Below are 15,129 nucleotides of genomic sequence, written 5' to 3' on the forward strand. Positions count from 1 at the left end.
GGACTTTGCTTCACCTTCTCTTTTGGTCAAAGGGAGACTCTTTAAAAGTTTTTTCATAAGAAGGAAGGGAGAATGAGAAATATTCGAGGATCGAATTCAATCACCTCGTTAATGTTCCATCAATTAAGAATCCCTCAATCACATTGCTTCCAATTCGCACCAATTATGCACCACATTCTCAAAATAATTTTACTATAAAAGAATGCCATATATGTATGCATTTTTCATTTTGGGTAAGAATAATGGCACATGCAGTTTGCCATATACCATACCAAAATTTCGCAAAGGGAACTGGGAATGTCTTCGCAGCTCTCACCTTCAAAAGTCAAAAAGAAAAAAAAAATGAAGGAAAGAAGAGCAAAAGCAGCAGCTTCTAAATCATCAAGGATTTTGCAGATTTGGTTAATGATTTTCTCATTATATACTTCCATTTAGAGAACATTGACTTCCTAATCTCCGCTTCAAAATTTAATGACACATTATGAGTCCTATATGGAGTGAAAGCTAATCTTTTTCATATATCTATTCATCCCTGAATTTTTATCAATCTTCTGCTACCACTCTTTCCCTCAATTTTGGGCTGCTGGAATGTTTTCCACTTCTAACAAGATGCTGTTTCTTCAACCATCCTTGTCTTCCTTACTTGCACTTTTCCTGGTTCTGGCTGCATGTGGAGACGCTGAACCACTAAGAAGGTTCCATATGAAGGCAGTAAACAACTACACAACATTGTATGTTGATCCGTCAGGCTATGGACATTTCTCAAGCATTCAGTCTGCTATTGATCATATTCCTTCAAACAATGAACAATGGGTTCGGATATACATCAAGGCCGGTATATACAAGTATGTTTTTGAAGTTCTTTCTCTCTCTCTCTCTTTTGGGTTAGAATAATGAGGATTGGAGTTCAAGAAATACCTACCATTTTTGTTTGATTTCATGCAGCGAACAGATTCTCATTCCCTCGGACAAACCTTTCATCTATATTCAAGGAGAAGGGAAGTGGAAAACTCGTGTTATTTGGGGTGGTTCTGGTCCAATTATCACATGTGCTACTTTGATCTCCCAAGCTGATAATATTGTTATCAAAAGCGTTTCCTTCACTGTAAGTTCTACCTTATATTATATCTACTATTTAGGTAAATGGTTCAAGGAGATGGTAACAGGTTTGCTAGCTACATACACAATTTGAATATATATATCGATTCTGTCCGAATTTACAAAACAGAATTCTTACAACCATCCACCGGGGAGTAACAAGAATCAAATAAAAGCTGCAGTGGCTGCTATGATATCTGGGGACAAATCTGCGTTCTATAGATGTGCATTCTTGGGATTTCAAGACACCCTTTGGGATGATCAAGGACGGCACTACTTCAAGCTTTGTACCATACAAGGAGCAGTTGATTTTATCTTCGGTGATGGCCAATCGATATATGAGGTACAATTACAACAAGTTACTCTTGCTTTCTTTTCTTCCTCTTTTTTTCTCTATTCTCTTCCTTTTCTCCAAGGGGTTTTGAAATACTTTTTCTTTAATGGGATAATGATATGATCTGATACAACTTTCCATTTTCATTATTTCCTGCTTTCATTAACGAGCAAAAATCATGGTACCTTGGCTGTTAATTTCTCTCTCTGTATCTTTATCTTTTACCGTGGCATATTTTGTCAAGAAATTTATTGTATGTTGAGATATTTTCCTGCATGCCATTTACGTTGATCCCGTTTTATCACTAATTACTCATCTACTTTGGGGTACACTTACATTTTGGACCACTGAATTACAAATCCTAGATGGATCAATTATCCTAGACAAACCATACCCTTCTCTCTTATTTTAAACACAAGAACTTTTTCTTTCTTTTGCCCTAGATATCATTACAATCTGCTGATATTCTATATTGTTTATGCATGAAAAATATACAGAAAAAATAGAATTGAGCTTTTCTGCACTCAGTAGATCTTTTCAAATTAGTATCTATACATGCCACATTTCCATAAAGATAATTTAGATTTTCAATAAGGATTATGAGTCAAAAAGGCCTGTTAACGTCAAAAAGATGAATTTATTAATTTACACTGACAGTGCAGGAAAGAAAATAACTTATAACACGTCAAAGTTAATGTAGTAATGAATGTTGTCATCTTTGTGTGCACTGTAGAGATGTACAGTATCAGTAGTTGCTGGAGCCTTGCGCGGATTGACTGGCTTCATCACAGCACAGGGAAGAAATAGTCCCACTGATCCGAGTGGATTCATTTTCAAAGACTGCAATGTGATTGGAGATGGAACAACATACTTGGGAAGACCCTGGAGAGACTATGCCAGGGTCATCTTCTACAACACTTCTATGTCAAACGTTGTTGTTCCTCAAGGATGGAATGCCTGGGGGTTTACTGGCCACGAGTAATCAAATATCCCTTTCTCCATTACATAATTTGAGAGCACTTTTTATTGTTCTAAAATCTGGTGTCCTGGTTGTTGGTTATATCTTTCTGATGGCTTTTTCCTTTGTGGGCTTTGCTTAAATTTTTGAGTATTACAAGAATTTGTACTTTTCCATCTTCTTTGGTTATCTAGTGCCAATACCTTTTCATTATGGGATCCAATCCAAGTGTCTTCTTTATAATTCTAATGCCATTAACCTGCAGGTACCAACTGACCTTTGCTGAGCATGATTGCCATGGGATAGGAGCAAACACTTCTGGACGGGTGGGTTGGGAGCACAAATTGAGTGATGAAATGGTGAAGAAGTTAACTGACTTGACATTCATTGATAATGATGGTTGGATCATCCAGCAACCTTTCAGCATGGTGAATTAAACCACTTTGTCTGCAAAATGTGGACCAATTTATGCTTCTTCTGACATTTCTATCTTTCTTCAAGTGTACTATTTGTCTAGGATTTTTCAGAACACTGGTAATTAGTAATTTTTATGCTTCATTGATGAAAATTTTAACTCTCCAAAGTTCAAATCTACTTTAGAACTCTCAGCCGTTCAGTTGGTAGAATTTTTGAAGTATGGGAGTAATTTTTTTTCCCTTTCCAATCTTCACAAAAGGTGGTGTGGAAAGGCAAGATAAGAAGTCCAAAACAAACTTGTGCCAAGATAAGATAATTATATAGTTCTCATACCAACTTCTGCTAGTAACTATTGGATCAAAATGACCATTTCTCTGCCTGTTATTCATGTGTCATAGCTTTTGAAAGTACATGAAGGCAAAGAGTTCGTACAAAACATCCAATCCAAACGTGATAACAAAATAAATCACGAAGTTATGTTGTAGAGTTAAAGTTCACATTACTAAATCAATGCATAATCAAAATTTTGAAGTTCCACCTACTGTACAAAACCTCCTCCATCATTTCCCTAATAAGAAGCATTTAATGTGGCAATTACATCATGGCCAGTAACTTGTCAACTGGAATAGCAAATATGAAACATGATTCACAATGTAACAATTTGACTCAGAAGCTGATTGGACGCAAGGATTGGAAGCTGCATAATCAGTATTACTTCCTCCCTAAACCCACGAAAGAATGCCTCCTCAAAAGATTTGACTTTTATCCAATATCAGATGTCTACTTTGTATTATGAGTTGGAACACTCAGATATATTTTGGTATTCTTGAAGTCATCCAACAGAGGATTGTATCCATCTTTTGTTCTCGTCTTTGAGGGAAGACCGAATTCTTCCATGAAAGATGAAGTGTCAAGCTACATCAAGAGTGAAACAGATGAGCAAAAGAGCTGCGTTATCAGTTTTTCCAATCAAAGACATGATACCCCTATATTTATTTTAATCCAGTTTGTGTATGTCCGAAATTATTTGCAGAGCATGTAATTACATCAAACCATGGAGTGTTTTATGTTCCTTCAAGATATGTAACTCGTGAATCTGTGAAAGTTCAGCCAATGTTACATGTAAATAGTAATTCTAAGCATTAACTTTTCTACCGCACAAACAAAAAGGTAAAGTGAACTCCAGTCCCTTTTCTGATAACATATTTAACCATAAAACAGAGAGAGGAGACCAAAAAACAAAATCCTGTATAGCTTGCAAGCTTCATCTACAAAAGAGCATCTTCTGGTGCATTGGGAATTTTGAAGTAATGAACTGGGGAGGCTTCCAAATGTAATCATCCTTTGCCCAACTAAATTAGTTGCTTAGTACTAATTTGATCTAGTATCTTATTACGGTACTAGCCCGGCTCCATGTTTGACAACTCTTTACAAATTTATAGAATTGGTTAATTCATAGGTAATATGCTAGCTGCAAATTGCATATGTTAATCGTGTACTTGGCAATGGGTGGTAACAAAATCCAGCTCCCAAAAAAAAAATGCATCAATTAGGATCCAACAGACCACAAGACATAGACACTATCATCATAAATCTAGTCTGACACCAATACGAGAGTCTCAATTTTCTCTAATTTAGCATTCCTACTATGTGATCTCAACCTTTTTCATTACCCTGTGCAAAGAAAACTTCCCAAAGTTTCAGTTATATGCAAGATCTTAGCCTGACACTGTTATACCAGAAACTCAAATCACTTGTGCCTTATTATATCCGACTCCCTGGAACTTCAGATGAGGTATCATCAGTCCATCTTCCATCCACCCTTTCCCCCTCTATGAATATCACCTACTTGAACTTTCCAAGCTGACTTTTGACACTTGACCATAACCAATATGGAACTACTCCGAAAAGGACCAGCCTACTCATTCTGCATTCAGTGCCACTAAGATAAGATACCAAAACAAAACATCTTTATATTCTATTGCAACTCACCAATAAGATCTTTAGGCTTAATAATCATGTGTCACACCAAATCCAGGTAAAGAAGTGCAGAATCAGAAAAAACAGGAATTACCGTAAGCGTCCGTCTTTTCTTTCCTTTCTTCGATGATTTATCTTGGTCTGGCTTAAGCCATCCAGAGCAATGATGATCCATCCGTTCCAAAAGCCAAAAGTCTGTCGGGAAAAATATATCCGCATCACCCTGCAGATAAACAATAGTCAATAAACTTAAAACTGCAAGGTCAAAGATAATAATACTAGACAAGGTTAGTATTATGATAGCCCTAATGTAATTAAGAAAGGAAGGCTAGCAATAGTTGGACATCATCCAATCCGAAAGACACGCAAACACACATCCCATTTGCCAATTAAATCTCTTTATTTTGCAGAATTTGTTTATAACTGAATATCTTCTTTTAGACGTGTAGAAGACTAAACATTTTGTCCAATACTTATTAATGAAGCAGCCGAATTCCAGAATGCGAATTCAAACGATTCAAGGGCTTATCACTGAATAGTCCAGAAAAACTCTGCCCAAAGTTTATAATTATACAAGTGAAAAAGTTACGAAACTGTAAACACTAGAAGTTTATAATTTTAGTGCCTAGAAATTTTTCTTCGGCCAACCTCTTTTAACAACAGCACAGAGACAGAGTTATGAGGAATAATTCCCCAATAGCTGAAACATTCAAAATTACCTAGAGGAAGAAAACAAAACGAACTTATCTTTTTAAGACCTCAGTTACAAGCTTGGTGCCTCAAACATTATAGATAAAACAGTTAAGCACAGAGCCAAAAACATTTCAAGACAAATCAAAATTATATGCAATTAGAGCAACTTACAGTAAGGATTTTTTCATGATGGATTTCACTCCTAGCATCATCAGATGTATCAACTAGGCAACTTTAACTCAAAGAAATAACAACAAATCTACCCAAAGAAGGATCAAAAATCAATTACCAGGTCTTTTATATGTCACTGTTCCACAATAATTCCCTTAAAACTGATTTCATGAGTTCATCACGTGATCGTATTCCATTTATTCATCATTTCTTTTATATATGCACTAAAACTTTTGTGCTTAGATTGCCAAATCATTTTTCAAAAGTGCAGATCGTGTTACATTTTGCAATAACAACAAAACTAGAGTTAGCCAATGCTAAGATAACAACCACGAAGCAAAGAGAGGGCAGCGAAAAAGTTATTACCTTTGCATCCATATAGCTTTTATGATCGAAACTCTTACCGTCTCTCTGCAAAAAATGGCTTAAGGTCAAATGAACTAGTAAAGTAAGATTCAGATTTGATTCTTTACATCTTTGTTTCACATGAGAATAGATCACGTTTTGCATAATGTCTAAGAACAAATCCCTAAGCATGTTCTTCTTTTCCAAATCCTTTTGAGATGAGAATCTAAGTATAAAATTAGTGAGAGAACAAATTAATACCAAACCACAAAAAGTTCTTCAGAAAAGAAAAACATCAAATTCTGGAGCCAAACAAGACTTAATGCATCAAAAATTGTACTTGACAGGATATTAGCATCAGCCTATACCCAAATTATTGTTGTTTCCTTTACAGCATTGTAATTGAAATGGCTTAATCATAACATGTGACTTCAAATGTGCCTTCTATCATGGAAGATCATTAAACACATCAAGCAAATAATGAGAAAGGGACTAAAACAGAGTAGTGACTGGAAGACATATAACGAATTACCTTACTGGAAACCAATGGAGCTCTCTCACCAGGAACTGTGACATCAGGTAAGTAACTGAAATCTGAAGCAATTAAAGACATCTTTGGCAGAGCTCCATGTAAAACCTCCAAAAGTTTCTGAATATTACAGATAAATGGTAAACATGAGCAAATTGTGCAGGAGAAAGATAGAAGGAAAAACAAACTTTGTCAATTAGTTTTGGCATAATAACCAAGCAACCAGTAGGTAGCCAACATCGCCGAGGCTTGGGGAAAACTTTAGCCCAGACATTTCTAACCAATGAAGCTGATGTTCTTCCATCAGATTCTTTCTCTAAATCCAAGATCTCCATGCAGCTAGATATTAGTCGATCTTCTACGGGCTTATATAACTCACAGAGTTCTGACCTGTTAATATAGAAGAACAAGAAAATCACGTCCTGCATGGCTGATAACAGTTGTGAAGGCATGACACGAAAATACAAACAGCCAAGGCCTCCTAGGCTTATCTCCTAGGCAATATGAGCACATTTCATTATAGCAGGGCATATCTAAAACATATACAAATACTTTTTAACATCTCATTAACTAGAGTGATAATTAGTGAAAGGATCAAGATCCAGCAAGCTATTCATTGATTTTCAAAGAAGGAAGAAGCAGAGAGAATACATGGGGTACCTACTCAAATTACAAATGTGAAGGAAAGTAAGAAGACTAGGCTATGGGGGGAGAGAGAAAAATAGAGGTCACTATTTTCAAAAAGAAAATTAACATGTAACAATCTATAGCTGACTATCATAATTCTAATGTGGTCAAAAAGCAGAAAAAGAACCATTTCTTCCAAACAAAAGAGGTTTAATGCTTTTTAATCAAGTAAGCTATCACAAAAGATAAAACTCCACATCATATTATGTTAGTAAGTAATATGCCTCTACGGATACATGTATATAAACTGGACTCTAATAAAGTCAAAGAAAACTTTGGAGGATAAGACGTAGGTATCTCCAAAATAAGCACAAGCACCTAAGGAAAACCCATATTATGACTTTTAAGTTTTTATCGACTGCCAATATCTATTCCCCTTTCTAGTGATATCCAATTGCAGCCTTCAGCAGGCCAAATGTTCCTAGTATGAAAGAAAAAAAATGTGGTCACAACCTGACATATTTGCATAGTACAAACAACACAAGGTAGTATATGCGTCTGCATCTAAATACTTAAAAGTACATTTCACACCTTTCTGCCTGCTTTTCAACCCACACTTCCATCCATGGCGAAAACTGATCTCTAGAATAGATAATATCATGTGGTAGATTATCAAGAACCTGGAAAATCATCAAAATATTTCAGTAATAACATGCACTTTGATGGTAAAAGTATTCAGGGTAAGAATCTTCCTGGCCAAGAATATTTCAGACTTAAAGTAACCAAATTAAAAAGGATAGCTGAAACAGCATGACCCATGTTCCGTTTCTGTTTCTATTATCTCCACTCTTCCTTTGCTTTATTTCAGTGACTGGGAAGAGAGAGAAATAGAGATAACTGTTTGCTTGAATCAACATAAAAGAGCTAAAGAATTTATCAAAAGGTATTTTTTCCATAATTCAATTCTAATTGTGCTAGTCAGCTTCCAGTGTCAACATGTGAAGGCATCAAAAGGATTGAGATAGTCATCGTAAAGAGACCTCAAACATAATAACCCAACAAGGTTGTTGATCTGCTTCCCCTGTTTGAACCAAAAAACAACCACCAATAATTGATTATATACCATTTACAGACAGACGAAGGATACTACAAACCCAATTAACAATCTCAGATTTATTCCATGCATTGATAGATGAAAGTGAGATAAAAGAAATAACAGGCAGAGTTAGTACCCCATCCAATACGGTTAGCAGCATCGCGACACTCTACTCTAAACCTTGACGAATGACTTTGAACTTCTCCAACAGTTTCCATCTGCTTCTTAGCCAGTGAAGAACTAATTTCTATAGAGCTGAAGACAATAAACAATATTTAAGTATTAACTACAAAAAAATACATTATTTAATCATTTAGCAAGAATAATTCTACTAGGTCCAAACACGCCTCTCAAGCATACATCCCAACATAATAAGCTCAGTAAGCATACGGGTTATGATTTCAATAACTTTTCTCTGCCATCATCACATACATATATGTCAAACTATTGTAGACTCTTGTAGGTGCATTCAACTTGAGATAATCCATAATGCCTTTGGCACAGGTCCCTGATCCCCCTCCAATTTCATATATCTACAGAAAAAAGACAGACAGAAAAGCTCTTAAAGCAAATCCTTGAATATCTGTCTAACTACTGAAAGAGAAGTTGATGAATTGATGCATAGATGTAGTCCAGAGCCATAAGTAAAGATATTTATCAATCATTCAGAACTTGCAGGTAGATTGAAATTTTAGCAAGGAACTCAAAAGAAGGAAAAAAAGGAAGAGAGAGAGAGATTGTGGAATTATTGTTTAAGCATATGTTAGGTAGACTGGAGATGTCACTTCCATTTCAAATAACACAATAAGCATTACAGTGAGGAACTCATAAGACGGAAGTAAGACAATTATTACAAATTGAAGGTTACTTAGATATGTGCAACAACAAATATATTATACCAATTTGAATTCATCTGAATTGCACAATACAGCATTGAGTGACAATATCATCAGCACAAGAAAAAGTTTGCAAGCTAACATATCGTTGCACCTGATGCTCCCTTGACCTACAACTTTCCATAGCTTGGGCACCAAGCTACAAACAAGATAACTAGAAAGGTACGTAATAGAATCTACGTATTCAGGCTCCCAGGCAACAAGTTAGTAGTTTTATTCCAAATGAAGTAAACAAATAGTTCAAACTAGACCACTACTGGAGGTAATGACAAAAAATTAGATTGTAAACGAGGATTAGTATCCATGAGAAAATACCAAGCTGAAGCATGTAAGAATCGAATGACTTCCCGGGAAAGCAGCTGGACATACAGATCATCAGCACTAAATGGCCTTTCAAATAATACTGATCCTTTTTATTCTTTGCCAAAGACTTATCAAGATGTGAAATCTCAGAAATTCTAATAGGTCCAGCTGGATCCCATAAATGAATCAACTGGTAGACCGAATTTAAATAAAAGTAGGCATCCCAAACAAAGTACCAACATTTACAGAAGAACAAATGAATAATAGTAAACACTGATGCCATTAAGAGATGGTATTGACTAATCAGAAGTCAAACACTAAGGAACTTACTTTCAGAGGAACCGAAAGATTAGCAGTACGAAGAATAGATTCAGCAATTCCATGAGCATACCAAGGCTACAAAGACAAACATTTCAAGACATGAATCAAATTCTGTAGTCAGAAAGACTGTTGGGAATTTGAGACAGATATATACCTTAAAAAGCTCCACTGGTGTGAACCATGATACCTCATTCTGCTTGTAAACTTTATCCAAAAGCTGCATATAAGCTTTTTGTCCTGAAACATTTCAGAGCTCATAATTTCATGCGACTTTGTATATATACAAGACATTTGATAGAAGGCTTGTTAAATCGTGATGCAGACAGACCAACTATATGATTTTCTTAAATCGAAACAGCCTCAAATTTTAGAGGACAGGATGAAAACACTACGTCATGAAACAAAGCAAAACCAATGCTCAGCCAGAAAGCACAGAGTCAGCATCACTCACAGCAATAGAGGCTACTGTTGTAACTCTTCTGATGCCTATTGAAACGAGTGATAGGATCACCACATACTGATAATTTCTTATCAGAGTCTAAGAATGAAAGATCAGTCACAACATTTTGTTATCAATCATTAAGTACCTTTAAACTGACCAGTTTGGAAAGAGATGAATTTTAAGAGCAAACCAAGAAAGAAAAGAATTTTCCTCTAATGATGGGAAGCTCAAGTGATTTAAACATCAAGCCCACTACACATGACCTCCTTCTACTTGCCTATGTTTCTTTAATACTCCATTTTCCTTGTCCTTGAACCACTATAAGGACTCTGGTTCATTAATCTAACGCCTACTAGAAAATGTTTCCACTGTGATCAAAAACAAAAACTTCAGGTTTATCTTCCAATCACTCCTTATTTTTAACCGTCTACACCCTTATTGTTTTTCTATTCAACGTGTTGGACATCCAATCATCAGTAAAAACAATAAAACAACCACAAGAAAGTGCCATTATCAGCACAAAAGACTGATAAGTCACTAAATTCCAACTCAAAATCATGACCAGATTATCAACACCATACAACAGAATCTCAAAAAAATCGCTTCAAGCTAAACAACAAACTAATCAAGAAAGAGGCTTCTGTACCTTCCAGTTTATTGAAATTAATGCTGCTCTCAAGCACCCCAACAGACCTCGATCTTTGCGAAAAATAGCCGTGCTTTGGATCATACAATGCAGCATGAATAAAATCTCTAACCTTGAAACTCAGCCACAATTAAAAAGCAACCATCTTTAGATATCCCATTTCAGAAAAAATATAATAATCCTTATGCCAAAAAACATGCAAACAAAGAAGAGAGTACATTCGAAGTTGAGAGATTACTAGCATTGGGGTATCACCAACAAAATGATGAGTGGAGAATGAAGCAGAAGACTGGAGAGGCAAAAGGGTCCCGCATGAAATCACTACCACAAGAAAACCGTGGAAGTGAATTCAAAGAGAAATTAGCAGAAAAGCAAAGACAATAGAAAGAAATGGTGACTCCCAAAAAGGAAAAAGCCAGAACAGAAAGGTTAAAGGAACTTGATGCTAAAGGGTACCTTTTGATGAATGGAAAAGAGAGGAAAGATATCCGGGGAAGACAGAACGTCTAATGGCCATTGTTCAATCTGCTACTGCTTTTCTTGGTTCTTCAAAATCTCTTGAAAATGAAAATGAAATTATCTTCCTGAGGAGTAGGAACGAAGGAGGGAGTTTTGTTATGTGGGGTGCAGGGTTTTAGAAGGGGTTTCCGGATGGCACTTCCTAAGTAAACAGTAGGCTAGACGGTGTCGTATTTGTCATGCATCATCATCATCATCTATTACTAATCTATTACTAATTTGTGAGTAATTCAAAATCAAAATAAAAGAGCCAATTTCCAAAGAAAAAAAATTCTGAATTTGCAGAAGAATAAAGATGATAGTATTAAATATGGTCGATTTTATTATATTTTTAGTGGAATCCAAAAATTATTTAACATTCTTCACTACTAGTCGATTTTATTAAATGTGGTCGATTTTATTAAATGATATTAAATGTGGTTGATTTTATTATATCTTTAATACAATCCAAAATTAAGATATTTAACAATTCTTCTCCATCAGTCAGGGCTTTTTTCTTCAAAATTGAATTCCATTAATATATCAAAAAGAAAGATACCGATTTATTACGTAAATATGATTTTGCTATTAATTTATGCTATGTGATGACGTCAAATATCCAATTGTTAATTTTATTTCAAAGAAAAGATTCAATTTTGAAGACAATGAATAGACGAGTACAATGATATGGAAAACTAGAAGGTACTAAAAATTTTGCTTTATTTGTTTTTGAGATAGAATAATTGTGTGTCAATTTTCTAAATAACAACTAAAAAGGAGTTGGAGATTTCCCAGCGAAGAGCTTTTAAAATTCTCTTCGTTAAAAAGAAAAGAGTTGGAGATATAATAATTGTCTTTAGTATCTCCAAGCACATGGTTTTATTCTAGTGTTTGATTAGTTTAAATTGTTTTTTAAAAAAAAGTTTGTTTAAATTTTTTTTTTTTGTAACCCGGAACATAGCTCCGATCCGAGCCCTTTGGACCCGAGCCGGCACATCAAACCGGAGAGAAACCGATAGCCCATACAGCTTTTCCGGACGAGTCAGGATATGCAGCGCAACGGACACGAATCGAACCCCGATCAGTAGTTAAACCAGCAACTCAAGGCTGATCCCTCCACCGCTGCGCCATGTGCCCTGGGGGCTAGTTTAAATTTTTGTAGAGATGTTTGCCTTCATTTTAAGCACTAAAATTTATAATATTCATGAAACTTTGCAACTCCTGAATCATTAAGCGTTCGAATCAAGTTTTATAGGGATGGCTCCAATCGTGTTGAATGGAGCATGTACGCTGCCGCATTCAATGAGACTCCATCCAATGAGCATTGCACGCATGACGCATCGCATGCTCTGTTGATGGACCTAACTGTGGACCTTTTCTTTTTTTTTTGATCAAACCAATTGGACAGTTGTTTGATGACTGTTGCTCACTTTTTTTTCTTTTCATTAAAAAAAAAAATTGTACACCCCGAAGTCCTAAATTTTTTCTATAAATAAGGGATACTTTTTTTTTTTTCATTTCTCACCCTCATATTTCTTTATTTCTCATATGCTATTACTCATTTCCTTCAACCACTTATACAATTCCTCAAAGTGCTCTTATTTTCTCATTATGGACGAGAATTTTAATAGTTTTAGAAATATGTTTAATGATCCAAATATAGAAAATTCATTCTCTTCCCAAAATCAAAACCAACAAAATTTTCAAAATTACCCCAATTTTTCATTTTCTGGTATTCCACCAAATTTGCCCAATTCCAATCATCTATCCAATTATCAAAATCCACCAGGTTTTCCATATCCATTTCACATGTATCCGCCGCTTGGTTATTTTAATTCGTCAATAGAAAATCAATACACATCAGAATATTACAACCTTGGTATAGGTTGTGAAGGCTCAAAGACTCTGTCGAAAGCAAGGAAAGATTCCGGTTTCGGCTGCCCACAAGAAAATATAACACCAACGGAGTCAATTTCAGATTCTCAATTCTCGACTTATTCAACACAATGTGGGGTTGAAAATATTATTCCCACCAATGAATCGATGGAAGAATCTAATGGTAAATTATGTCATGGAGTTAAATTAATTTGATAGAGTATTATTAATTAAGTATGAATTATTATGATATCCTCACATTTAAGGTGTCACGTATTTGTTTAATAATTACGTAAAAATATTAATATATTTGAGGGACAGAAAAATATATATTATTGAAAATCACAAATTAATGATATTAGTTTTTAGAAAATAAAAAATCTGAAAGGTAAAAAAATTAATGAAAGTTAATAATTTATTTTCCAAAAAAAGTAATTATTTTTAAAAATTAATCTTATTTATTTATGAGAGATTAGAGATGTGCATTGCAAAAATAAATGTTTGATTTGATTGTGGGGTCATGTTATTATATTCTGTTCAGTGTAATCTATTGTGAGTAAAAGTGTAATAAAAATGAAGATAGTAGGACGCTGACATGGTATGTGGATTACACTCTAGAGAGTATAAACTACTGTGGATATCTTAAATTTGCAGCAACCATAGGGCCAAAAAATATGAAAAATTTAAAAAATGAGTAATAAAACCATTAAAAATTTGTTGATTTAGGTAATACTTTTGTCCTACGTGCCTTCAAACAAAGCAAGAATTAGTTGTTTGAGCTATTGAAAAGGGAAAACGTAAGTTGACAATATTGAGACAGAGATAAATCATCAAAGAACTGAATAAAAAAAAGTGAAGAAGAAGAAGAGGAGGAGGAGGAGGAGGCAGACAAATGTTCAAAAGTAATCGCGCAAGCTGAGGAAGAATGCAATAATCTTGATTCTTAAGTCATGAACTATGACACTTCTGAAAGATGCAATGTCCTTGCAAGGTTTCTGCTGTATTTGCTCGCTTCTCCCGTACTAGATAACCAATCCTGTCTAAGCTACAAATTTTTTTTTTTTCAGTTGGGGTGTCAAGGCCTACACCCGATTAGTCCCCTAATTCCGAGGAGAGCGGGCCCCACCGATCCTCAGGAAATTACGCCGGATTGCTAAATTCGGGATCGAACTCAGACCGTCTCACCCTAATGAGGGCTACACGACCACCCGAGCAACCCGTCAGGGCTTGTCTAAGCTACAAATTGACTAGAAAATAATATCCCATCGGGGGACATCTGATAAAATTGGAAAAATACAGAGAAGATTAGCATGGCCTGATTGGCCTCTGCGCAAGAATGACCATAAAATAATAGTTACCCCACTAATCCAATTTCTAAGCTATGGTTCGACTAGGAAAGAATCGTTGAGTTCTGATTAATCGGAAACCGAACCAAGCCATAAAAGTACCTGCATCTGCAAAGCACAAAACACAAAAAATGGCGAGGATTGTTCATGAGGTTACTCCACTGCTCAAGTTGGTATTTTTTATCGTCGAACTTTTTTTAAAAAAATTTTTGCACGTCATTTTTTACACTATCCTATATTACAATTGCGTTAACACTATTCCCATTCGATGATCTGATATAAACTATTATAAAAACAACAACAACCTGTCAGGGATTTTCCAAATTCATTTGACCATTTGGTTCCTTCGTGCACCCTTTGTGTCTTAATTCTTGTTTCTTTCTTGTCCTTCCTTTTCAAGCAAGGCATTTATTTTGTTGCATGTATTTACTAACGCCCTCTAGGATCAACAAGCGCTTAGGGATGGCACCCGTTGTCAAATAACTCCCCCCGTCCCCCGCCCCTTGCCCCCCATTCCCCGCCCCGTTTCCCCCGCGGTCCCCCGCGGTTCCCCA

At 35.5% G+C, this 15,129-nt stretch overlaps 2 protein-coding genes and 1 pseudogene across 4 annotated transcripts; 2 read left to right on the plus strand and 1 right to left on the minus strand.

Annotated features, from left to right (window-relative positions):
• Positions 1–623: 623 nt before the first annotated feature.
• LOC113735486 (probable pectinesterase 29) lies at positions 624–2,916 on the plus strand. The gene is made up of 5 exons (XM_027262490.2): positions 624–845; positions 946–1,105; positions 1,229–1,441; positions 2,166–2,410; positions 2,656–2,916. Exons 1-5 carry the CDS (start codon positions 703–705, stop codon positions 2,825–2,827), a joined length of 933 nt encoding a protein of 310 aa, XP_027118291.2. The 5' UTR covers positions 624–702; the 3' UTR covers positions 2,828–2,916.
• A 378-nt stretch (positions 2,917–3,294) lies between these two features.
• On the minus strand, positions 3,295–11,499 carry LOC113734833 (protein arginine methyltransferase NDUFAF7 homolog, mitochondrial). Of its 3 annotated transcripts, none has more exons than XM_027261572.2 (14): positions 11,313–11,499; positions 11,095–11,177; positions 10,857–10,968; positions 9,923–10,005; positions 9,778–9,843; positions 8,681–8,781; positions 8,385–8,503; positions 8,193–8,233; positions 7,744–7,832; positions 6,741–6,915; positions 6,529–6,645; positions 6,018–6,062; positions 4,882–5,010; positions 3,295–3,722 (listed from the first exon to the last, which is right to left on the minus strand). In XM_027261572.2, exons 1-14 carry the CDS (start codon positions 11,371–11,373, stop codon positions 3,588–3,590), a joined length of 1,356 nt encoding a protein of 451 aa, XP_027117373.1. In that variant the 5' UTR covers positions 11,374–11,499; the 3' UTR covers positions 3,295–3,587. The 3 variants fall into 3 exon arrangements, with proteins under 3 accessions (XP_027117373.1, XP_071938226.1, XP_071938225.1); XM_072082125.1 differs by having other exon boundaries at positions 11,112–11,177; positions 11,313–11,363; XM_072082124.1 differs by lacking the exon at positions 11,313–11,499 and having other exon boundaries at positions 11,075–11,140.
• A 2,989-nt stretch (positions 11,500–14,488) lies between these two features.
• Positions 14,489–14,605, plus strand: LOC113736121 (U6 spliceosomal RNA; annotated as a pseudogene).
• Positions 14,606–15,129: the final 524 nt, after the last annotated feature.

This window comes from Coffea arabica, chromosome 3c, assembly GCF_036785885.1.
Source record: "Coffea arabica cultivar ET-39 chromosome 3c, Coffea Arabica ET-39 HiFi, whole genome shotgun sequence".
Classification (NCBI taxonomy): Eukaryota; Viridiplantae; Streptophyta; class Magnoliopsida; order Gentianales; family Rubiaceae; genus Coffea; species Coffea arabica.

What these genes read in the sequence shown, in the direction of transcription:
- LOC113734833 (XM_027261572.2), bottom strand. Translation starts at nt 11,373, where the DNA reads ATGGCCATTAGACGTTCTGTCTTCCCCGGATATCTTTCCTCTCTTTTC. An exon ending in ATCTTTCGGTTCCTCTGAAA is followed by an intron (nt 8,782 to 9,777) that starts GTAAGTTCCTTA and finishes TTTTTTCTGTAG; the next exon opens with ATATATGAAATTGGAGGGGG. An exon ending in GTTGAAAAGCAGGCAGAAAG is followed by an intron (nt 6,916 to 7,743) that starts GTGTGAAATGTA and finishes CTATATTAACAG; the next exon opens with GTCAGAACTCTGTGAGTTAT.
- LOC113735486 (XM_027262490.2), top strand. Translation starts at nt 703, where the DNA reads ATGAAGGCAGTAAACAACTACACAACATTGTATGTTGATCCGTCAGGC. An exon ending in TCAAAAGCGTTTCCTTCACT is followed by an intron (nt 1,106 to 1,228) that starts GTAAGTTCTACC and finishes TTTACAAAACAG; the next exon opens with AATTCTTACAACCATCCACC. An exon ending in ATGGCCAATCGATATATGAG is followed by an intron (nt 1,442 to 2,165) that starts GTACAATTACAA and finishes TGTGCACTGTAG; the next exon opens with AGATGTACAGTATCAGTAGT.